Source organism: Monodelphis domestica, chromosome 5 (assembly GCF_027887165.1).
Source record: "Monodelphis domestica isolate mMonDom1 chromosome 5, mMonDom1.pri, whole genome shotgun sequence".
NCBI classification, from domain to species: Eukaryota; Metazoa; Chordata; class Mammalia; order Didelphimorphia; family Didelphidae; genus Monodelphis; species Monodelphis domestica.
The window spans coordinates 92,028,741-92,054,058 of record NC_077231.1 but is presented as its reverse complement, the minus strand read 5'-3'; the positions used below and the strand labels follow the sequence as shown (position 1 = coordinate 92,054,058).

The 25,318-nt window shown below is 44.6% G+C and overlaps 1 protein-coding gene across 1 annotated transcript in view; it reads right to left on the bottom strand.

The window, feature by feature from the left end:
* Window positions 1–6,394: 6,394 nt before the first annotated feature.
* Window positions 6,395–25,318, bottom strand: part of TXNRD1 (thioredoxin reductase 1) — a 34,793-nt gene continuing 15,869 nt past the window's right edge. The window contains exons 6-13 of the mRNA NM_001256357.1: window positions 24,597–24,822; window positions 21,406–21,498; window positions 20,225–20,301; window positions 19,285–19,441; window positions 16,352–16,459; window positions 15,022–15,117; window positions 11,896–12,030; window positions 6,395–6,463 (exon numbers count right to left, since the gene is read on the bottom strand). Coding sequence (NP_001243286.1) covers window positions 6,395–6,463; window positions 11,896–12,030; window positions 15,022–15,117; window positions 16,352–16,459; window positions 19,285–19,441; window positions 20,225–20,301; window positions 21,406–21,498; window positions 24,597–24,822 — 961 coding nt within the window. The remainder of the gene's footprint in view (window positions 6,464–11,895; window positions 12,031–15,021; window positions 15,118–16,351; window positions 16,460–19,284; window positions 19,442–20,224; window positions 20,302–21,405; window positions 21,499–24,596; window positions 24,823–25,318) is intronic.

Here is a 25,318-nt window from a genome sequence, read left to right as displayed (position 1 = left end):
AAAGAATGTCCTCGGGTGCTAGGAAGAGGGGGAATAGAACAGCTCCCTGAGTACTGGCTGGGCACGTGTGCCAATACTTTGCCAATACTGATTTAGTCTAATCCCTTCATTTTAAAGATGAGGAAACTGAGACCCAGAGAGATTTATAGTGTCCCAGAGATAGTCAATCAATAAATATTTATTAAGTGCCTACTATGTGCCAGGAGCATTACTAAGTGCTAGAGAAACAAAGGCAAAAAATAGCCCTTGCTCTCAAGGAGTTCATATTCTAATGGAGAAGACAACATGGAAGCAGAATAAATTAGAAACAGTCCACCAAAGAATGGCACTAGCATTGAAGGGGATTAAGAAAGACTTCTTAGAGAAGGTGGAATTTTAACTGGAACTTGAAGGAGCCAGGAGGCAAAGATGAAGAGGGAGAGCACCAAAGGCATGGGGGAACAGCCAGAGCAGAGAGAGGTCTTGTTGGAAGAGCAGCCAGGAGACTATTGCGATTCAATGCATTGAAGAATATATGGGGAGTGACAACATTTGTACAACCCAGTGGAATTGCTTGTTAGTTCTGGGAGGAGGGAGGGAAGAAGAGAGGGAAGAGAAAGAAAATGAATCATGGAAACATGGACAAATATCTTTTTTTAATTTAAATTTAATTTATTTTTTAATTGAAAAATTCTATTTAATTAATCAATTTAGACCATCTGCCATGGCTACATGAGGACAAATATCTTTAAATAAATTAATTAAATTTAAAAAGTAATATATGGGGGAAAGAAGAGGAGGGGTAAAATGTAAGAAGACTGGAAAGGTGAGAGGGGAAGAACACACTGGAGGACACAATCCTGGAGGATCACGAGGCTTGGAAAGAGCCCCCATCTCTCTTCCAGTCCAACCTGTACCTGAAAAGGGAGCCCTACCATCATCTCCCCAAGAAATGGTTGCCCAGGGTTGGCATGAAGAGATAGGTCAAGGAGAATCCTTGAACAATCTGTTTTGCTTTTACTCAGCATTAATTATTGTGAAGTTTCTCCTGACCTCAAGTCAAAATTGGCATTTTTTCAGTGTTCACCCAGCACTCCTATTTCTGTTCTCTGGGGTCAAGTAGAACAAAGCTAAACCACCCTTCAGGTTCTCAAAGACATCACTTCCCCAGACCCAGCCTCCCCAGTTCGTTCAGCTTATCTTCCCATGGTACAACCTTGAGGCTTTTCACCATCTTCCTTGTACTCCAGCATGACTAAGGCAATTAGGTTGCTCAGTGGTTAGAGCACACCACCTGGAGTCAGGAAGAACTGAGTGTAAATTTGGCCTCAGACACGTATTAGCTGAGTGACTGGGCAAATCACTTAACCTTTGTCTGCCTCAGTTTCCTCCATTCAAAAGTGGAGATCATAATAGTATCAAGTTAGCAAGTTGCTAATATGTATAAATTTTATTAACATTGTTGTAAGTATATATAATGATTATATTATGGTTTATTATAATTAGATTAGAATAGTTATATAAATATATTTTAAATAATTGTGTATATATTAACTATAGAAATATATTTTAAACTCTATAAGTAGATTATATCATTAATATAGTAGTAATAATTCTGTATTGTATTATATATTCATTGTTATTGAATTGTTTCAGTCATGTCTGACTTTTCAAGAGCCCATTGGGGGCTTTCTTAGCAAAGCTAATGGAACAGTTTGTCATTGCCTTCTCGAGCTTATTTGACAGATGAGGAAACTGAGGCCAACAGAGCTCAGTAACTTGCCCAGGGTCACACAGCAAAAAGCATCTGAAGCCAGATATGAACTCGGGAAAATGAGCCTTCCTGACTCCAGGTCTGGCACTCTATCCACTGTCCTGCCTGTATCACATATCAGTGTAATATTAATTATATTATTACTAATGTAATATCCTGCCGTTCCGCAGGGCTAGCACTCAGGAACTCAGTTTCTCCAAAAGCTGGTGGGGTTTGAGGCAAATAGACTCAGCCCTTGGTTTGCAGGTGAAAATCAGGCTGACGGTTTACGACGAACATCCTCTCTGGAGGCAGGGAGGATTCTGAACAGAAGGGTTCTCTGAGAGTCTCCGGAGGCAGCCCAACAAAGGTGTTTATAGGAGCCGGTGGCCCAGCCAGCTGCTTCTCTGGGCAGCCTCTCTTCCTGCTGGCTGCTGCTGGAGACCTGCCATTCCTGTTATTCCCCACTTAGCCCTCTAAAGCACCCTGCCTGTGCCTAGGAGGACGGTGAGGTCCTCGTCAAGCTAATCACTTAATGGTCAATGACGTTGGAAGGGTTCGAACAAGAGGTGGTTGACTGGATCTTAACTCGCCTCTGGGACCTCAGGGAAGTCTCTTCCTCTCTGGATCTCGATTTCCTAAGCTACGAACTGAAGATGGAATCGATGGCCTTTGAGGCCCTTTATTAGATCTATGATTGTGGGATTCTTTGCCCAAAGAGAAGGCACAAAGAAAGAACAGAAAGGGCACTTGCTCTGGAGTCAGAGGTCCTTGATTCAAGTCTTCCTTTTGACTCTCCTTCTCTGAGGGGTCTTCCTAGTACTCAATTGCCTCATGTGTAAAATGAACGCATTTGCTCCACTTCAATTTTTTTTTCATTCAAAGATGTTTCATTTTCTCAATTATACATAATAACAATTTTCATCATCTCTTCCGAAATGATAAGATCCAAACTGTCTCCCTTTCCTCCCTCCTCTTAGAAATGGTAAGCAATTTGATCTGAGTTATACATATATCATCATATTTGCTGCACTTTTTTAAGGAAGGGGATAAAATTAGTGCTTAAATTTTTTTTAATGGGGGGGGACTAGACCCATATTTTCAGCCTTTGCACAGCCTGTGCCCCATGCCTCTGCAATGCTCCCTTTCCTAACTTGTGCCTTTCATTTTTTAATTATTTCTTTTGGCTTGAAAAACTTTAATTAATTTAGAATATTTTTCCATGGTTACATGACTAATTTGTGCCTTTTAGCATCACGTACAAGGCCTATTCTGATTATCCCACTCTTTAAAAAAAAAAAAGGAAAGCCAATGTCTTCCCTCCCTGCAAATTGCTTTGCATCTACTTATTTGCAGGTGTGCTGTTTCTCCCCAATAGAAGGGCGGCTCCTTGTGGGCAGAGACTGTTGGAAATTTATCCATATCCTCAGCACCTGGGACAGCGCTTGGCACCTAACAATGAATAAGTAAAAACTTAGTGAACAAAGGAAAGAGCAGACTTTTCTTCTTGTGTTAGGGGGAAAGGCCCCACTAATCATCCTAGGACCTCCTTTGCTTGGTCAGTTTTCTCTTTACCCAGGATCCCTTGTGGATATCCTTGTGGGCCCATGGTTTCTCCTCAAGGGGCATCTTTGAATCCAGTGGTCCAAATCCATTGTCTACCCACTTTTTTAAAATCTCTTTAGCCAGTTTATTTCCTCTTTAGGCTATCAGGACACAAAAATTCGGAATTAATCTCGTTTAACCCCTTTATTTTATGTTTGAGGAAAACAACCCAAAGAGGTAGCCTGACTTGGACTTCGGGTCCAAGGTCACAACTGGTTCAGTGGCAGAGATGGGGCTGGAAAAAACCCTAGCGTTTCCCACCCTTCCCCTATTCAGGGGCTCTTTGCATCAAGGAACTCTGCTGACACTTGCCAAAGATCAGAATCAGAGGTGAGTTGGAAAGAGGGCTCCGAGACCAGCAGATCCAATCTCTAGAGATAGGTTGAATCAGTGAAGTATCGATCAAGTGCCTACTATGTGCCAGGCACTGTACTATGTTCTGGGTCCGAGCCTGAGAGGAGGGAGAGATCTCAGGGCTATCTAGTCTGCCACAGTCCCGAATGAGAATCCCCTCTATAATATACGCAACAGGTAGTCATCCAGTCTTTGCCTGAAAATATCTATGGAGATTCCTTAAAAAAAAAAAATCTCTTTCTAGGATGGCTTTCTGGGAAGAGGAGAGGAAAGGATTCATTGGAAATGTAGGTGTTTTCTTCTTTTTGATATAATCTAATTTAAAAAAATATTTTCCCATGTGTACATGATTCATGTTTTCCTCCTCTCTTCCCTCTCTCCTCCTGGAGTGGACAAGCAATTCCACATGGATCATTTCCCCGGCATTTTAAAGATAAGGAAACTTGGTGAATTCATAGCAAGGTCTAGAGATGGGAGGGCCTGGGTTCAAATCTGGCCTTAGACATGTCCTAGCTGTGTGACCCCTTGGGCAAGTCATTGAACTGCCATTGTCCAGCCTTTACCACTCTTCTGTCTTGGAACTAATACTTAGTACAGATTCTAAGACAGAAGATAGAGGTTTAAAAATAAAAATGAGGAAACTGAGGCCCCCAAAAGATTAAGTGACTTGCCCATAGGTGCCAGAATAAACGACAGAATTTGGGTTAACTCCTCCAATGAGGACACTAAAGGACACAAACACACATAACAGATGAATATAAATATCATTTAATAGTTCACATTGTCCATTTTTTTTCTCGAAATGCTTATCAACAAAAAAACCCCAAAACAAAAATTAGTTTGACAAGGGGCCCAAATGGGGAGAGACCTGGGGAGACCAACTCTGCCGATTCAATGCCTTCTTTTCCCAGGGGTCTAGACACACAAAACATTCTTTTTTTCAACTAGGAACAGAAAATGGGAGCATGATTAAGTTCAAAGCCCAATGACCTCCATGTTGTCCATCTCTCCTTTCAAATTCCAGAGACAGGAAGATTTAGAGAAAACACAGCAGAAATGCTGCTTTCAGATTCTGTCTTGGGAACCTTTCTGTTTTTCTACCCAGGGACCCTAGGGTGAGAGACCCTAGACTGAGTGCAGAGAGGCAGATGAACGGAGACTCTATTGTGTAAAGACCACACAAAGGAGGGAGTTTCCTGAGGTTCCCTGGATGGGGATTTTGAAACAAATACTCAATATACCAGCTGAGATGAATTCCAAGTTACAGGGGAGGAAATGGGCATAGAGCTATATAGAGATGTTGGCACATACATGAAGACCCATTTCACAGTCCAGTGTCCACTTCCCATTAAACTTCTCCGATGAGACAGGCACCCCCAACACAATCCTGTCTCCCAAAAACAATTATACTACACTGGAGATCCAAGAGAAAACAATTCTAAACAAGATTCTACCTGGTACTGTCCACGTCCCCCTTTTCTCACCCCAAAACAAGGGAGCTAACACCAGTTGGTGTTTATGAAATACAAAAATCCTTCAGATCCGTCTATGGGTTAAAAAATAATTAAATAATTTACGCTACGAACAATACCTTTTAAAAAAAGTGGGAGAGAGGAAATCAAAAGAGTGGGGAGAAAGGGGTCTGCTCCCCCCAGAAAAATGAGTTGGGAGGGTTTTAGGTTTTCATTCCCAATCCAAAATGACTCCTCCTCACCTTGCCCAAAAGGATTAAGGAATACATCAACATGAGAGTCAGAATTTTTTCTTCCTATCATTAGCTTCAGAGGGCCCATGAGAGAGTCGGAATTTTTTCTTCCTATCATTAGCTTCAGAGGGCCCAGGTAGATACTGTGATTATTCCTGGAAGATCGCTGAATTAAAGGCAAATCTAAAAGCTGGGCTGCCCTGGGGCTGGGTGAAGGAACGGTGGTCCCACTCTCCAGGCCAGGGGCTCAGCTCAGCTTCTTCAAGAGGACTTGGGCCATCAGCAGCACCACCTTACAAAAGGATGAAAGCTGTTTGGAGGAAGAGGAGGAGGAGGAGAGAGGACCAGAGATGACAGACGGGCCCTCAACTGGATAAAGAAACTGGACAAAGCAGAAGCTGACGGTCATCTGGATTCTTAGATGGCACAAGGAGCGAGCTGCCTGGTCTCCTCTTCCAGGGGCCTGTCTATGTGGATGGAAGTCTGCATGTGCACAGCAAAGGGAGAAAGGGCCATTGGGACGCTCCTAGATGACCCGTCTATGTAGATAATGGATCTAAGCTTCAAAAGCAAGCGCTAGCTATCGGAGGGGCCTCCGACTCTGGGCTTGCCAGAGACCTCCACAGAGAGGGCATTCTTCATTGAAAACAAACGAAAACAAAAGTCTGGATAAAACGGAGGCCGGCGGTTCTTTCGGTCACCACCCACCACGGGATATGGGCTTCAGGCAGCGACTTCATGAACGCATCTCACCGATGCACCGCGAGCCATCGGTTTCAAGGGCAGCGATCATCCCAGTGCTCCACTAACTGCCTCCTCCGGGTACCACGATGTACGGTCCCAACGCGCGAGCATCCTCTCCCTGCTGGTGTTGGGAGGGACATGGAGGGGCTCGCGATGGGCGTTCTTCAGGCTCTTCTCTACTTGAGAAAATCAGAGAACGAGCCAGAGAACGAGGAGTCCGGAGTCGAGAGAGGCAGCAGCAGCGACACTGGGGCTTAACCTCAGCACCCTGCCTGGAGGATGCTTCCCCCGGAGCGCTTAGTCACAGACAGAGTCGTGAACACCTGCAAGGAAAGAGGCACATTTTTAGGAATTCTGGAGCAAGGGAGGTGCTTCAAGCAGGAATCAAGGGGGAGCTGATGTGTCCAAAGGAGGGTGTAAATAGGACAGGGAAGGGCCTAGAGACCAGCCAAAGGCACTGGGGGAGTAAGAACTCAGTACACAGCAATGTAAAGAAAAACAGAAAGAGGGGGTTGGGCTGATTCTTTGTTCTTGATTTTTTTGTCTTTTTAAACCTCACCTTCTGTCTTGGAATTAACACTGTGTACTGGTTCCAAGGCAGAAGAGTGATAAGGGCTCGGCAGTGGAGGTCAAGTGACTTGCCCAGGGCCATCCAGTCAGGAAGTGGGCTGATTAAATATCAGTGACTCATCCTAGTCTTTGAGAATAGCTGAAATAAATTTTGGTCCTCTTAGGAGAAAGGGGGTGAAGGTGGGGATGTGGGCAGAACAACTGTACAGAATGCTGCTTGCTGGCAGATGGGTCTGATTGTATGGATTGGTTTTGCTAACATTTTTTCATCCATATGAGTGAGGGTTAAGGTTCAACTGGGGAGGTAAAGTAGAAAATGACTACAAAAACAGAAAGATTCAAATGATTTTTTTCAAATAGAAAAATGTGGTATTCTTAGTATGGATTATCTTGAACCTCTTGGTTTTTTGTGGATTCCCCACTCCTCCCCAGGCCCTGTCCTCTAATGACAATCCAGGGAAGTCTACGGACACCTTCTCAGGATCATGTTTCTAAATGAATAAAATACGTAGCATTACAAAGGAAATCAATTATATTGTGATACATTTTTTTAAATGTCTTTTAAGATCATGGATCTCAGGTTAAGAACCTATTGGAGTGGAATTGCTTGTCAGCTATGGGAGGAGGGAGTGAGGAGGGAGTGAGGAGTGACCGTGAATCATGTAACCATGGAAAAATATTTTATCATCTTAAATTTTATTCATTCATTCATTTAAAAATGCTTTTCCATGGTTACATGATGCATGTTCTTTCCCTTCCCTCTTCCCTTTCCCCTCCCAAAGCTGACAAGCAATTCCACTGGGTTTTACAGATATCACTGTTCAAAATCCATTTCCATATTATTACTAATTTGCAGTAGAGCAATCAATTAAAGTCAATATCCCCCATCATGTCCCCATTGACCATGTGATCAAGCAGTTGTTTTTCTTCTGTGTTTCTACTCCCACAGTTCTTCCTCTGAATGTGGATAGTGTTCTTTCTCATAGATCCCTCTGGGTTGTTCATGATCACTGCATTGCCACTAATGAAGAAGTCTATTACATTCAATTGTGCCACAATGTATCAGTCTCTGTGTACATTGTTCTCCTGGTTCTGCCCCTCTCACTTGGCATCACTTCCTGGAGGTTTTTCCAGTTCACATGGAATCCCTCCAGTTCATTATTCATAGAAAAATATTTTTAAATAAATTTCTTAAAAAAGAACATATTGGGGAGGACAGTTGGGTGGCTCAGTGGATTAAGAGCAAGTCCCAGAGACAAGAGGTCTTGGGTTCAAATGTGAATTCAAATGTTTCTTAGCTGTGTGGCCCTGAGCAAATCACTTAACCCCCATTGCCTGGCCCTTATCACTCTCCTGCCTTGGAACCAGTATATAGAATTGATTTTAAGATGAAAGGTAAGGGTTTGGGGGGGGGGGGGGGGGCGGGGGGAAGAGTTCTGATACATTTGGTTCCTACTTTGTGCAGAAAAGAACATGGTGCCTAGGATAGGCCTAGCCAGCCTCTAGGCTCCGTTCTGGCTCTACACATATGGTCCTATAACACCCATTGTTCCCAGTCCATATTTTGCCTTCATGTTTTAGAGCACAGTTTCCTCTGCCCAGAGTAACACACCTCCTACCTTGGCAGGCAGCCAAGTTACCCTCTGAGGCTCAGTTGAAATTCCAAGTGAAATGTATATGGGGATAAGAGCACCCACCTGCCCAGGACGATGTGAGGACCAAATGGGGAAGTATTTATAAAGCCCTTAGCATAGTGCAGGGCATACAGGAGGTACTCAGCAAATATTTGTTCCCTTCATCTAGGAAATAAGAAGGTTCCTTGAAGGGAGGGGATGTAGTTTCCTCAAGGCTGGGATCACAGATTCAGAGCTGGAAGGGCCTCTAAGGGCATCTGGTCCAACTCTCATTTTACAGATGAGGAAAGTGAAGTGAGCAGAGTAGAATTGGCTCGCCTGAGGTGGATCCAGGGCTCCCCAATCCCCAATCCAATGCCTGTTACTGTGTTTGCTGCTCAATTAATATTTGTTGAACGAAAGAAAAGCTGAGGTCCTAGTGTTGATGCACGGGCTGGCTTTTAACACCCAGCACAGGAAAATGTTATAGGAAATCAAAGCCACTTTAGCTTACGCTGTTCAAAGCTACAGTAATTAGCTGGTCTCAAAGTCACTTTTGAGAGAAAAGGAAGAACCAAGAACTGAGGGCCTAGCAGCATAGTTCAACCTCTCTACCGCACAGGGCAGCTGGGACAAAAATAATTCATAAATCTGAAATCATGGCCACTCCGGTGAATACATTAAAAGACATTCAACAGAGATGTCTTACAGTATAATCGAGTTCCCCAAACTCAACATGCAATCAGGACACAGTGGAGAGAGCTCTGGTTGCGGTGTTGGAGGACCCACAATTCAGATTCTGGCTCTTTTCTAATTGTGGCTAAATCTCAATTACCTCCTCTATAAAATAAGAACATAAGACGAGGGTAGTCTCTGAAGATGCTGCCAGCTCCAAAATACTGTGATTTGGCTATTTGCTACCAATCTGTAAAGTTAGCAGCCTGTCCAGGGGGCTACTTGGTTAAGTTCTCTCAGGCCATTCAGGACAGGCACCTCTAGCTAAGAACACTTCATTCTAAACCCAGGAAAGGAAGTGGGGAGGAGAAAAAAGGGGGCACTGCAAATCACTTGATCCTTTTTATTTTTGAAAGACCTCTTCTACTAAAGAAGATGAAAACCAATAAGGCATGTTGCCAACCTTAATTAAATCTAAATAAAAGCTTTGATGGGACGGGCGCCTGCCCAGACAGCTCGAATTTACATACAGCTGCATCCGTAGAAACAGGATATTAAATCAACATGAGTCCCTCCTCCATCCCAGAAGGCTCCATACCTGTGAAAGCCCATGGAGGCTGCCAACCTCCTCCCCTGCCCCCAGCCTCAGACTAGTCTTTCCTTTCCCTCAGATGACACCAAATGCAAACAAACGGCAGAGGAAGAAGCGGAAGGGGAACAATCTTTTGAAGCTGAGTTCCAAAAATGTATCTCTCCAAAGAGCTCTCCAAAAGAACTTTCCTCCTCCCTCCACCCCCAAACAAACATGATTAGCTGAAATTACCAGGCTGAATTAGAGCTAATCAGGCCCCTATTCATCTCCCAACACTCAAAAGTCCAGAATAAATTATTAGTCCTCTGTCTTCACAATGAAGGATGCTAATGGGGCTGATGGAGTCCCAGGTGTGAAGACAGCCACTCCAATCTTCCTGAGAAGCCCCTCACACCAAAGGAGAGCTTCCTCCTCCAGCCCTCTCTTGGAGCAGGTAGTGTCTGAAAGCTGTTCTGCCCTGAACTCAGGCTCTGGAAGGAGTACCTAGCCAGAGACTGTCTCAAGCTGCCCCAATCACCCTAAAGAATGAGCAAGGCAAGACTCAAAGTTGGGTACTTGTTAAAGAGGCATATGGATGCTGAATGAACCTCACACCTAGCAGATTGGCTAACATGACAGCAAAGGAAAGTAATGAATGCTGGAGGGGATGTGGCAAAGTCTGGACATTAATTCATTGCTGGTGGAGTTGTGAACTGATTCAACCATTCTGGAGGGCAATTTGGAACTATGCCCAAAGGACGACAAAAGAATATCTACCCTTTGATCCAGCCATAGCACTGCTGGGTCTGTACCCCAAAGAGATAATAAGGAAAAAGACTTGTACAAGAATATTCATAGCTGCGCTCTTTGTGGTGGCCAAAAATTGGAAAATGAGGGGATGCCCATCAATTGGGGAATGGCTGAACAAAGTGTGGTATCTGTTGGTGATGGAATACTATCAAAGGAATAATAAAGTGGAGGAGTTCCATGGAGACTGGAACAACCTCCAGGAAGTGATGCAGAGCGAGAGGAGCAGAACCAGGAGAATATTGTACACAAAGACTGATACACTGTGGTACAATCGAAGGTAATGGACTTCTCTACTAGTAGCAATGCAATGACCCAGGACAATTCTGAGGGACTTATGGGAAAGCAAGAACCACATCGACAGAAAGAACGATGGGAGTAGAAATGCAAAAGAAGAACATATGACATCACTTATCACATATACATATGGGGATGTGATTTGGGGTTTAGACTATTACAAAAATCACTCTATAGCAAAAATGAATAATATGGAAATAGGTATCAAGTGATAACATTTGTACAATCCAGTGGAATGGCTTGTCAGCTCTGGGAGGGGGGAGGGAAGAGGGGAAGGAGATAAAATGGATCATGGAAACATGGAAAAATATTTTTAAATTAAAATAAAAAAATAAAAGGCATGTGGTCAACTTAGTCTAATCCCAATAACTAGACACCCACAAATTGGTGGTTTAATGCCAACTCTGATCATCTGATCTTTCAAATCATGTTGGCCAAAGCTTACTTAAATACCTCCAGCCCAAGAGGTAGGTAAGATAGCTAGATGAGAGCTCAAATCTTGGCTAGGGATATCTTTCTGGGTATGGATGAACAAAAAGTTATTTATCAAATGCTTATTATGTGGGGCAGCTAGGTGGTTCAGTGGAGAGAGTTCCAGGTCCAGAGTTAAACACAAGGACCTGGGTTCAAATCTGTCCCCAGACACTTTCTAGCCATGTGACCCTGGGCAAGCTACTTAACCCCAATTGCCTAGTCCTTGCCACTCTTCTATCTTATAACTGCTACCAAGAGAGAAAGTATAAGTTAAAAAAGAAAAAAAAACTTTTCTTATGTGCTAAGCCCTGTGATAAATGCTAGGGAAAAAAAAACCAGAAAGCTACATTGTCCTTACTTTCAAAGAGCTCACACTCTAAGGAGAAAACAACTCATAAAAGAAGTTGATTTGAAGGAAAACTGGCCATCCTGAGAGTAAAGTTATGGAGTTGCTGGCAAGGTCAGAGATCCTTGGGGTAAGCCTTGACCACCATTTCCACAGAGCATCCAAATTGGAGAGACTTCCACAGTCTACCTTTTATTCTATCTGAAACTTTGATTGGGAGATGCTAAATTCCAGAAAAGTGATCAAGAATAAGATGCCAGAGCTCCACAAAGCAGAACCTCTCTGGCAGCATTTTCCATTATAATAAGACTGCCCAACTGAGGCTTGGGAGAATGACTGCTAAGTCAATAAGAAAGGTTTTGAGAAAGCAGCATTCTCCTAGCCATTCCTATAGACACCTACCTCTGCACACACAGGGTGGATTCCTATTGTGCTGTCCAGCTGATTTTTGGTTAATCCGCACTTGAGGGCTGCAGCAAAGCCCTGGGTGACTTCACCTGCATTTGGTCCCAGGACATGGAAACCCACAACACGTTCCTAAAAGGATAAAGAGAATACAGGGATTAAGGGCTTTGATTTCTCCGCTGTAGTTTGGTCAAAGTCTCCCCAGTTAATTCTGAAAATCTGTTCTAAGACATGGGCTAGGAGAAAGGAGTGAAGAAAAAAAGGGAGGAAGGAGAGAGGGGAGGAAAGAGAAATTAGAGAAAGAATCAAGAAAGGGAGAGAAAGGAAGGAAGGAAAAAAGGAAGGGAGGGACAAAAGGGAGGATGGAAGGAAGGAAGGAAGGAAGGAAGGAAGAAAGGAAGGAAGGAAGTTAGGAAGGAAGGAAGTAAGGAAGGAAGGAAGAAAGGAAGGAAGGAAGGAAGGAAGGAAGGAAGGAAGGAAGGAAGGAAGGAAGGAAGGAAGGAAGGAAGGAAGGAAGGAAGGAAGGAAGGAAGGAAGGAAGGAAGGAAGGAAGGAAGGAAGGAAGGAAGGAAGGAAGGGAAGGAAAGGAAGGAAGGAAAAAAGGGAGGGAGGGAGGGAGGAAGGGAAGAACTTGGTCTCAAAGAGAGTGGCCTGCACAAGGGTAGGTTAAGTGATATGTCCAAGATTACACAGCCACTCTATGTTCAGAGAGAACACTAGGGCACAAGGATGACTCCAAGGTGGCTCCATCCATTATATCTCATTGCTTTTCTTTTTTATTTTATTTTAACTAACATTTTCCCCTAGAGTAAAGATGAGAAAAACAAGGCTTAAATCCTCTGAGTGACTTGTGTGAGATCATATGCTGGGAATCAAACCAAAGTTTCCAGATTAAAAATATGGTGGACTTTCTCATCTATCATGGCTGCCATTTGCCAGGGTATGGGGGAAGAATCAAGGCTGCAAGATTCACCCAGTACTCAAGCTGGGAAGGATTTCAGGAAGCATGCATCAAACTAAACCCAATTAGCAGGAAGATAAATGTGCTACAAAGGGGTACAATGCATCCCCAAAGAAAAAAATCGAAAGGATTTAGGGGCCATCCATTTTTTCTGACATATTTGAGCTCTTCCTCCCTGCCAGCAGAATGGATAACTATAAGTGAACACCATTCAAAAGAAAAAAAATGCTTAAGTACTATCTACCAAGGACATGGAGAATGGACAAAGTCAATGAGCAGCAACTGGTTTACTTAAAATTAAGTACAATCAATAAATAATTAGGAAGTGCCTACAATGTGCCAGGTACTGTGCTAAGCACTGGAGGTACAAAGAGACAAAAGACAGTCCCTGACCTATAAGGAGATTAAAGTTGAATGGGGAAGACAACATGCAAAAAATATATACAAAACAAACCACATCTAGGATAAATAAGAAAAAATTAACAGAGGAAGGCACCAGAATTAAGAGGGGTTGGGAAGTGAAAGAGATTAAAAAAAAAACAGAACTAATAACTTTTTAAAAGAATCTGTTATCTGACTAAACTTGCTTCTAGGGGAATTCTAAGCAACAAATTTAATTTTGTTGGGCAGCTCATATGTTGTAAGAGCTCTTGGGAAACTAAACAAGTCTCCCATGCTTTCCTACCAAAGAACCTAGAAGACATGTTTCCTATAACTCTGGGTGTCATGGAATACAAGCCATCAATAGGTCATGGTTTTTATCTGAGAAGAAGCAACTTCCCTTCATGTTTCAGTGAAGTGTTTGGTAGTCGGAGGGCCTAGGTTCAAATTCCAGCCTTGCTAGTTACTACCTGCATGACTGTGGGCAAGTCACTACACCACTCTTGGCCTCAGGTTCTTCATCTGTATAATGAGGGATGAAGAGTACAAACTGGTCTGAATTATCTTTAGGGTCCCTTTCATCTTAAAAGTCTATGATTCTGGTCCCAACACTAAGATATTATGATACTCTGAAAGCCACTACATTCATTCTCTCTCCTTCTCTCTTCCTCTGTGTCTCTCTCACCAAGTGTCTCCTATCTTCCTGTCTCTGTCTCTTCCCCTCCTCTGTCTCTCTCCCTAAGTGTCTCCTTCTCTCTTCCTCCATTTGTCTCTCTTCTCCTCTGTCTCTCTATTCCCCTCCTCTGTCTCTCTCCCTAAGGGTCTCCCTCTCTCTTCCTGTCTTTCTCTCTCTTCTTCTCCTTTGTCTCTCTCTTCCCCTCCTCTGTCTCTCTCTTCCCCTCCTCTGTCTCTCTCTTCCCCTCCTCTGTCTCTCTCTCTAAGTGTCTCCCTCTCTCTTCCTCTGACTCTCTCTCTGTCTCTCTCTTCCCCTCCTCTGTCTCTCTCCCTAAGTGTCTCCTTCTCTCTTCCTGTCTGTCTCTCTCTTCCCCTCCTCTGTCTCTCTCCCTAAGTGTCTCCCTCTCTCTTCCTCTGACTCTCTCTCTGTCTCTCTCTTCCCCTCCTCTGTCTCTCTCCCTAAGTGTCTCCCTCTCTCTTCCTCTGACTCTCTCTCTGTCTCTCTCTTCCCCTCCTCTGTCTCTCTCCCTAAGTGTCTCCTTCTCTCTTCCTGTCTGTCTCTCTCTTCCCCTCCTCTGTCTCTCTCCCTAAGTGTCTCCCTCTCTCTTCCTGTCTCTCTCTTCCTCTGACTCTCTCCCTAAGTGTCTCCCTCTAACTCTCTCTTCCCCTCCTCTGTCTTCCTCCCTAAGTGTCTCCCTCTCTCTTCTTGTCTCTCTCTTCCCCTTCTCTATCTCTCACCCCACTTCTCTGTCTGTTTCTCTCTGGCAGGTATTGAGGTTAAGCACGCTGGTCACACAGGTAGTAGGAAAAGTAGGATTTGATGCCAAATCTTTATTCTACAGAGCACCAGGTCTAGTCATCGTCCTGAGTTCAAATCCAGCCTCAGACACATCCTAGTTGCATTCAGCTCTCATCCCCTTTCCCATCCAACAGTGCTCCCACCCTAGACCTTTCTTGACTAGACTGAACGTTCCTAGTCCCGATTGTGAAACAGAGTGGAGAACAGAGGGCACCCGGAGCCACACTTCACGTGCCAAAGGAAGGCATCGACGCGACAACGAAAGGGAGGGCACGTTCGGATCTGCTGAGGGCACGATGGCACTTACGTTGTCTCTGACGTGGCAGATGACTTTGGCATAGCATTTATTGTTATCTCTCGATGGGATGGTCCATTCCAGGGGCCAAAAGTAGCTGTGGTAGACCTGAGAGGCAAACAGACCCTGTCAAACGGATCCCAGCTACAGATACGGAACAACGTGCTTTGTGACACGACAACGGCGGCACGGGATGGGGCACTCTACAATCTGGGCTGGCCGCAGCTTGCCTTTAAGAACAAGAGTCGCGTGACAGTGACCTCACAGCCAGCGTCTGGCAGGCATCATCATCATTCCCTTAAATAACGATTCCTTTTTTTTAGGTCAAGCTTCACACTCAGGCCTTTCACCACCCTGGAGCTCAAGGTCTTTCAAGGAAAAGGAAAGGGAAGGCCACGGGATGAATCATCATCACCTCACATTTTAAAAATGCTTGTCATCTCTTAGGAACGACAAGGGGAGAAAGGGCAGGCCCTGCTTCGCTCGGTGGTGTGGGGGCTTCCAAAAGATATGTCTTGGTTTATGGAATTCTCCATGAGCATTAGCTTTTTGTAATATTTTACTTATAATACATATAATTTATTTATAATAATATGTATATATAAAATTATATGTATCAAGGCCTAAAAAAGGGAAAGGAAAAAAAGACAACCTTTGTAACGTTGCGTAAACTTTAAGACGGGGCGCCAGAAGAACAACTGTTTGGCCGACGCTGCCGAGGCGTGGGTTTTGGAGGATAAATTCTAGTCATTTTCAAAATGCACGGCGTCAGAGCCAAAGGAGGCCCTTGCAGAAAAAGCGGGTGGGGAGGGAGGCGGGGAATCGATAACCGTCGCATCAAAGGGATGCCAGGAGGGGTTTAAGCCCTCTGCCCACAGGGCCCACGGACCCACTCTAAATCTTGACGCTTTCTTCAAAGGGTTTGTAGTACGGTGACGGGTTGGTGTTAGCATTTCAGGTTCAAGACTCAGAGTCTAGGGAGTGGGGTCGGGAAGCCAGGGACAGCCCAGCTTTCTCCAAGTCCTAGAGAAGTTTGGCCAGCTCTGGACTACGCAGGAGAAACCAGGAGACAAGCGTTGGCCCTCCAACTCAACCATCTTATTGTACAAAGGAAGAAATGCCGAGGAGGGAACGTGATTTGGGGATCCAGACGTCCTGCGGGAAGGGCCTCGGAGGTCGAGCAGGGCGCCCCCTCCTCCCCCCAATTTTGACATATAAGAAAACCATGGCTGGAAGGGAAATCTGCCCAAGATCCCATGCAGGTCCAATCCAAGCCCACATCGAAATCCAGCACCATTTGGTCTGCAATGAGGGAGAAGCGGGTGGGGAGGAAGACCCGTACCTCTATATTTTCTTCTCCAAACTTCTCAACAGCGCGCTCTTCAGAGAGGCCGCAAGCCCCGTACTCCAGGGGGGTAAACACAGTGGTGGGGACGTTGTCGTAGTCGCACTGTTTATGAAGAAAGGACGACAACAAATCGCTCAAATTAATGATCATGGCGAGCGCTGACTTAAGTACTTAAAGGTTTGCAAAGTCTGACTCACTAGGTACAAAGGAATAAAATCCAGAAAGTCTATGAACTGTAAGATTAAAAATGAATATCCAAGATACTCCCAAGTATTATATTTAATTAGATTGATTAATGATAATTCGAAGCAAAAAGGAAAATAAAAGGCTAGAGAAAACGAGAGCCAACTATCTACAAATCCGCCAGCATGCAAGAAAGGGATGCTGGGAGTTGTCGTTCAGAGGCACAAAATTTTCTGTTTATACAAAACCAAAATCTTGGGTCTTACTGAACTTTAGAGTAAAACTCACAGCCAACTGGCCTGCCTTAGGGAAGTGCCTCTATGAAAGAGGCAGCCCAGAATCTGGTCTACTCCAAGTCCTAAGTGAGAGCGCTCCCACCCACACCTTGTGGCCAGCAAAAGGATTCGGCCCCTCCGGGAAGGCCGGACAAATTCCAACCAGCCGGCCACTGGCACAGACACAAGCTGGCGTCTTTGTCTCTACCAGCTCCACCCAAGGAATGAGGGAAGAGTCCAGGGGAAGAGTTTGGGGCGCAGAAGAAAGCCACGAGGAAACTCCCACCAAAGATCGGGGGGATTAATATGATGGGAAAAAATCATCCTCTATCTCCCTGCAGCTTCGATTTTGTCAAAGATAAATGATGGTACTGGGTGGTTCAGGAGACGCTCAGAACTCAGTATTTCACCCATAACACAATGGACAGAGAGCCGACCTCAGAGCCAGGGTGATCTGGGTTCGAGGCTTGCTGTGTAAAGGGGGCAGAAGAAGAAGAAATGGAAAGAATGGAGTTCTGAACTGCTAGGAATTCAAAATGCAATTAGGACTAGGGGGTGTGTGTATTTAGAGTCTAAGATCATACAATTCAGCTGAATTAATTAAGAAAGGCAGGGCTTGAACCCAGTTCTCTTCCTCCAAACCCAGGGTTCTAGGCATTGGATTTCTGGAACAAAGGATTTGGAGTGCGGAGGGACCCGAATGCTCATTTGTTGCAATCTCCTAATCATACAGGGAGGAAATCGAGATGGGAGGGAGCAAAGACTTAGAGGGATTAGATGACTTGACCAAGGTCACAAAGCAGTAGCCAGGCAGGGAACCAAACCAAGGTTTACAGTGGGTGACTCGAGCCCCAACTGTAGCGCTCTCATGCACCATCTCTCTCTCTCTCTCTCTCATGTTCCCCCCCCCCCTCTCTCTCTCTCTCTCTCTCATGTTCCCCCCCCCCCTCTCTCTCTCTCTCTCTCATGTTCCCCCCCCCCCCTCTCTCTCTCTCTCTCTCATGTTCCCTCTCTCTCTCTCTCTCTCTCCCTCTCTCTCTCTCTCTCTCATGTTCTCTCTCTCTCTCTCTCATGTTCTCTCTCTCTCTCTCTCTCTCTCTCTCTCTCTCTCTTTCTCTCTCTCTCATGTTCCCTCTCTCTCTCATGTTCTCTCTCTCTCTCTCATGTTCTCTCTCTCTCTCTCATGTTCTCTCTCTCTCTCATGTTCTCTCTCTCTCATGTTCTCTCTCTCTCTCTCTCTCTCTCTCTCTCTCTCGTTCTCTCTCTCTCTCTCTCATGTTCCCTCTCTCTCTCTCTCATGTTCTCTCTCTCTCATGTTCTCTCTCTCTCATGTTCTCTCTCTCTCATGTTCTCTCTCTCTCTCTCTCATGTTCTCTCTCTCTCATGTTCTCTCTCTCTCATGTTCTCTCTCTCTCTCTCTCTCTCTCTCATGTTCTCTCTCTCTCTCTCTCATGTTCCCTCTCTCTCTCTCTCTCTCTCTCTCATGTTCTCTCTCTCTCTCTCTCATGTTCCCTCTCTCTCTCTCTCCCTCTCTCTCTCTCTCTCTCTTCAGTGCATCTAACAGCTCAAGCCTGAGTTAAGACCCTCCTTGCTTATCTTGAGTCCTCACACCCTCCCGAATGCCCTTTCTTGCTCATCACCTACTCATTAAAAAAAAAAAAACAGCACTGAACAAAGGACAGAAATCATTAAAGCCAGAAAGCTGTGTGGCTTAGTCGAAACCATCATCTGGAGCAACAATTTCCCAGGAAAGTCGAGAGATAAGCCTGTGGCTGTATTATGAAACTATCTGATTATCTGAATCAAGTTCATTCCGATTCTGCTTTCCCCATTTATGTGCATTCAACTAGGGTTGGTTTTAATAGATGAAATTGCAAATCAAAACTGCCTTTGGATTCCAACGGATAGAAACTAGCTATTATCCTCTCAGAGTACTGGCATTCCTCTTTGAGGTTTCTGATACCTACCAAAGGAGAAAGGAAAGCCAGAGTGAATTCCATGCAAGACACAATCAATATATTCCAATGGAAGAGCAAAGGAGAGTTTCAAGAAGCTATATGCGTTATTAACATCATCTCCTGGATCACCAAGTCCTTTTACGGCCTATTTAGAGCCCATAAAAGGACTTAGAAAATTACATGCAAATTGGAGATAATGAAACTGATGTAATGCAGCTATTATGAAGATTTATGTGGAAAGCAGTAGTGCTGAGGCTTAGTTAACTGAATTGAGTTCATCTTATTGTTCCTGCAGTCTCAAGAAGGAAAAAATCCAACAACATTGGATAGTAGATAAAACTGCAAATGTAGAGCATCTGTAATTCTGTCCAGCCCTGAAGGCAATTCAAACAACCCTAGGATCCCCAAGGCCAGAAAAGAAAAGCAAGATCTGGAAAGGTGCCCCACCGAAGCGGAAAGCCACCTGATTTGGGGAAAACAGAACCCTGGTAGAGGACGGCCAAACAGTTACCTTTATAGTGGAACCAGCATAAAGTCGCCGTGCCAACAGTCGGCCCGCCTGGATTGCGACTGGCGTCAGTTCCAGTTTGTCTTCTAAGACATCCCCAATGGCGTAAATGTAAGGTACGTTGGTTTGTTCCTCATCGTTGACGGGTATTTTCCCTGTCCTACAAATTTGATAGAAGAGAAAGAAAGAACAGCAAAAGAGAAGGAAAAAATGAAGAGAAAAAGAGAAAAAGAATGAAGACCGAAAGCAATGAAATCACAAAACATTTCCACTAAATCTGAGAGAGTAAAATTTTGCTGAGGGAAACTGTAACCTCAGCAAGTTACGTGACGTCAGGGGATGCCGGGTCATTTTAGGGTCCTGGTTCTTGATCCAGAAGGGTCCTCGGGGGTCACAGAGTCCAGTCCCCGGAGGACAAAGCCAAGACCCAAAGATCAGTGACTTGTCCAAGAAGGGGGAGGATGGAAGAGGAAAAAGGGAAAACAAGCCCAAAGCCTCCTTCTCTTGCATAAGATGGTGATGAGAAGAAAGATAACGGCACACCCTTTTCAGAGTAATTTATAACTGCTATACCTGGAGATGCTAAAATGGTACCACCTAACCCAGGCTCTGAGAAAAACTGGTCCCACATCCAGCCCCGGCGCAGCCCCAGCCCTCTGACTCAGTGGATCAACGACTCGAAAGACGCAGGTGATCTCCGAGTGCCAATACTCGAAGCAGCTACATTATCACAGTGCTGCCCAGGTTACTCAGCAAACAGAAGCCGCGCTGACCTTTCCTGAACAGGTTTTAGTCTTATTTTTACTGGGCTCCAGGGAGCTGCCATCCCAAAGGGCCACGGGGGCTCTCGAAGACAAAAGCTCGCTCTGAAGCCTGGCAGGATGGGTCACCGCTCCACGAGAAAGCAGTCGTTAGCCCGGCCTACAGAGAAGTTCTTTCTTACTTTTCATTGATCTTCACCCCGACGGTTTCCAAGCCGATTTTTCTCGTGCACGAATCTCGTCCTATGGCCAGCAGCACCTGATATGAAATTTTGCATTTGTTAACTATCCATTCAAAACAAACAATTTATTAATCTGTGTGCCATACACATGCTAAGCACTGAGGATGCACAGAAAAAGACAACTCGGGGCGGACAGATGGGTCAGTGGATAGAGAGTCAAGCCCGGAGATGGGAGGTCCTGGGTTCAAATCTGGCCTCAGACACTTCCCAGGTGTATGTCTCTGGGCATGTCACTCAACCCCAATTGCCTAGCCCTTACTACTCTTGTGCCTTGGAACCAATACACAGTATTGACTCCAAGATAGAAAGGTTTGAAAAAAATTTTTAAAAAGAAAAGAAAAAAAACACAAATGGTCTCTTACCCTGAGTCTATAGGAGGAATAACACATACAACTATTAACATTTAAGATATATAATAATTAGCTTAATTATTTTAATATATTATTAATATATATAATATACATAATATATTATAATATATATTAATTTAAAAAACCAGTAAGCTATAATTATATATTAAGATATATAATAATTAGCTTAATTAAGATATATAATAATTTACATACAGCTTTAAGGTTTGCAAAGCATTTTATAAATTTCATTTCATCATCTCCACCTCAGGAGGTTGGTACTATTGTTATCTCCATTTTATGGATGAGGAAACTGAGGCAGAGAGAAGCTGAATGACACACAGCTGGCGTGTCTGAGTAAACGGGAGGTAGCCTCAGAGGGGAAGGCATCAGGAGTTGGGGGGTCTGACAAAAGAATCCCACAGCAGGTTCCCTGGCAGCTTCTTAAAGGAAGCCAGGGCTAAGAGACCCAGGAGAGGAGGAAGAGAGGAGCAACTGCGAGGAAAGGGCTGGCACGGGCTCTTGGGGGTGTTCCTCCCCCTCCAGTCAGTGGACACCCCCTGGCAGTTGGTGAGGTCTATCAACCTTTAAGTGCGTTAAAAAAAATACAAGGGGGCAGCTGGGTAGCTCAGCGGATGGAGAGCCGGGCCCAGAGATGGGAGGTCCTGGGTTCTAATCTGGCCCCAGACCCTTCCCAGCTGGGTGAGCCTGGGCGTCCCTGGCCGCCCGCTGCAAACAGCAGACACGGACACAGCTCGTGGGCCGACTCACCGTATTGTACTCGCCCTCGATGGTCTCCTTGCCGTCGGTGGACTGAGCCACCACCCTCAGGGTGCCCGGCGTGCCTTCCTTGATCTGCTCGATCTAAAGTGATAATAAACAAAGGGCAGGCTCAGAGTCACGGGTGCAGGCGCCACCCACTTGGAGGCTCAGAGAACGTCGTCGCTGTGTTACCAACCAGGAAGAGGACGTTCATTCAGAGGTGAATAACAGGTTTCTGTGTTAGATCCTGCCAGCAGCAGCAGCACGTTACAGACAAGGAAGCCGAGGCTTAGGAGGGGCAACAGAATGCACTTGGGCCCCTAGCTGGGATTTGAACCCGAATCGTCCCGACTCAACGGAGTACTTCTAAGATCATAAACTTAGGCTGCAGGAGCGGTAGAGGCCACGGGATCCAACGTCTTTATTTACAGACGGGGAAATGAAGATCCTATTTAAAAGTTTCCACCTGTACCTCCCACATGGCTCCTTCTGCCAACATGGTATGCTCAGGAGATAGACCACGTAGGCGGAATTTTCACATTTTAAACCTTATGTACGGCATAATGGCTTTGCTCGTGTCTATGCACCTAAACCAACACTCTTCAAAACTGAATGAATGGGGGGCAGCTGGGTAGCTCAATGCATTGAGAGCCGGGCCTAGAGACGGGAGGTCCTGGGTTCAAATCTGGCCTCAGATCTTTCCCAGCCCCCAATGGAATAGGCAGAATCACAGAACTAAAGCAGGTAGGGACCTTAGAGATGGAATCCAAATCTTTTGTTTTACAGATTGAGGAAACTGAGGTCCGGGGAGATGACAGGATCAAAGATTTAGAGCCAAAGGGACCACAGAGGTCATCATACTCAAATTCCGTATTTTTTTTTAGGTGCTAGAATCTTTTTTTTAATTTGGTCCATTTCAAACATGATTCCTTGGTTACAAAAACCATATTCTATTCCTCCCTCCCCTCCCCCTGTCAAATTCCATATTATACAATTCCTGATGACAGACTCTTTTTAAATATGAGTCCTTAACCATTGGGGCGTCCCAGGTCCCTTTGGCAGTCTGGTGAAACCTCTAATTGAAAAAAACACTATTTCAGTTAGAAGGGAAAATCAAGATGCAATTTTTTTCTGCATTCAAGATCTTAAATGAAAACAGGACCACGCCCCAACTAGCTTCCATTCCCAAAACACAACCCTGCTGGTTTCTCACCATTAGCTGCTCCCAAAGGCGATTTTCTCTGTTTCCCTATCTCAAAGCCTCAAACACATTCTGGGATTAAATAACACCACACTGAAGTGCAGGATTATTCCTGAAGAAGTAACTCTACCACTAAGCCCCAAATTCTGCCAGGCCTTCACCTCTTAGCTGATTATCCCCCAAACTTCTCAATTGGAGACTCTTCCACATGCGTTCAATGACATCACTTCTCAACCAGATCCTCCAGGGCTTGCTAAAAAGGAGACACTTAAAATCTCACCTACTTAATATCTCCTGCAAACTGAGACTCCCGAGACTCTGGCCTGATTGAGGTTTATTTGGTCTTTTCGTGGAGTAGGGATAGGGAGAAGAAAAATATTCAAAGGAATCACCAAGTCAAAGGAAAAGCTTTTAGATCATGCCAGAGAAGAGCACTACTGTATAGGATCTCAAGTCCTTTTCAGATGGCTTCTTTCATTTGATCTTTACTTGGTTTAATTCTGCCGGCATTGCCTCCATCACGTCATGTTCTTTTTGATTAGTCATGTTCAATTTTTTTTTTAACCCTTACTTTCCCCCTTCCACAATACTGTGGAGTGATTCCAGGGCAGAAGCAGTAAGGGCTAGGCAACGGGGGTGAAGTGACTTATTGGGGATCACACAGCGAGAAAGCGTCTGAGACCAGATTTGAATCCAAGACCGTCTATTACCAGGCTTGGCTCTCAGTCCCCTGAGTCACCCAACTGCACTCAATCCCATGAATTTTTTGCAACGGAGACTTTCTCCAACTTGGGAGATTTTATTTTGGAAAAAATCCAACCTGTTTGGCTCCATTCCCCCATGCAACATGAATTTGATGAGAATTTCCACAACCCTGGGCAGAAACTGGCTGTTCTAAACATATTTTTTTTAAAAAGTTTGCAGGAGTAAAAATCCAGCCTAAATTCTGAGTAATAACAAAAAGAGACGATGGTTTTCAGGAAGGCAGCAGCTAATTCTCTCTGAGAATGTACCAGAGGAAAGAAGCCCACACTTGCCTTGGCATTTATTTCAGTCTGAGTTAGGAGATGAGATTTATAGATAAAAAAAAAGGGGAGGAACCTCAGAAGTCACCTACTTAGAGGGTTTGCCAGAAGGAGCCTCAAGAGGCTATTAAATCTAACCTTTTTATTTTACAGAGGAAACTGAGGCCTAGGAGTAGTGAAGTGACTTGTCAAGGGTCCACAGTTTGTAAGCACCAGAGCCTCCTGACTGATTAGCTAGGTGGCTCAGTGAACACAGCTTGGGTCTGGAGACAGGAGATGTGAGTTCAATACCTGTATGTCCCTGGACATGTCGGTCCCTACCCTATGTCTGCCACAGTTTTGCCAACTGTAAAAGGAGGATAACAGCACCTATCTCACACCTATCCATCCATCCTTCCTTCCTTCCTTCCTTCCTTCCTTCCTTCCTTCCTTCCTTCCTTCCTTCCTTTTCCTTCTTTCCCCTCTCTTCTTCTATCCTTCCTTTCCTTTTTCTCTTCCTTCCTTCTCTTCCTACCTCTTCTTCTCTCCTTCCTTTCTTCCTCCATCTTTTCCTCTTCTCTTTTCTTACTTCTATTTCTACCTTCCTCTTCCTTCTTTCCTCTCTTCTTCCTTTCCTTCCTCCTCCTCTCCTTTTCTTCCTCCTTCCTCTCTCCTTCTTTCCTCTTTTCCTCACTTCCATTTTCCTCCTTTCCTTCCAACCCAGTGCTGAACATCCTGAAAAGGAGACTTCAAAAAGAAAGGAAAAGAAGCCCAGATCGCCGGCAGAGCAAGAAGTTAATCACACAGGAAGGGAGCTGGAATTGGAACAAGGTGAACTGAGTTTGCAGCAGTCTCCCCACCAGGAAGGGAAGGAAGCTTCAGGCCCAGAGAGGGCCAGCCCTACGGAAGGATGTCTGCGGTCTTTCAATCCACCCTGCTTCCACCGCCTTGGCACAGACCCAGAATCATAAAGGAAACAAACACGCATCCCTTACCTTGATAGGCACAAACTTCTTTATGAATTTGATGCCGTGATCTTCCATGTGTTCCCCAATTTTGTTAGCCATATCTTGGTCAAACCCTCTCAAGAGAATGGATCGAACCATCACGGTGACATCCAAACCAATGCCTGCCAGAAACCCAGCACACTCCAGGGCCACGTAGGAAGCACCAACCACCAGGGTCTTTCCCGGGCAGTAAGACAAGGAGAAGAGGTCGTCACTGGAAACGAATTAGAAAAAGAAAGAGAGTTTTAGACCCATCAAGGGATGACTGAAGGATGCTTGATTTTGCTCAGGCCTGAGCAATGCTTAGTTATCAATCATCCACTTGCTAATTTCACAGGACAGCTTTAGTAAATGCAATCCTAAGTTTTCTGTGCACCCCCCATGACTCCATCACAGTCAGGTGGTGAGCGATCAAAACACAAACAAAATTGTCATTTAAATTGTATATATAAACTATAGCTATTAGGGAAAAATCTGATATTTTTAGAATTTAAAAAACAACATCCTATAGCCAAAGAAAATGCAAACAACCCAGCACGTTTATTTTGGATCGTCCATATCACTTTTCCACTACGTCAAGTATCTCTCATTTCATTCACATGGAAACTTCCCAGGTTCCACCAAAGCAGATTGTCTCCCATCACAAACAATAACATTAGTCATAACCAAGAGTTATACAATGTTTTAGGGTTTGCAAAGTGCTTCCTAAA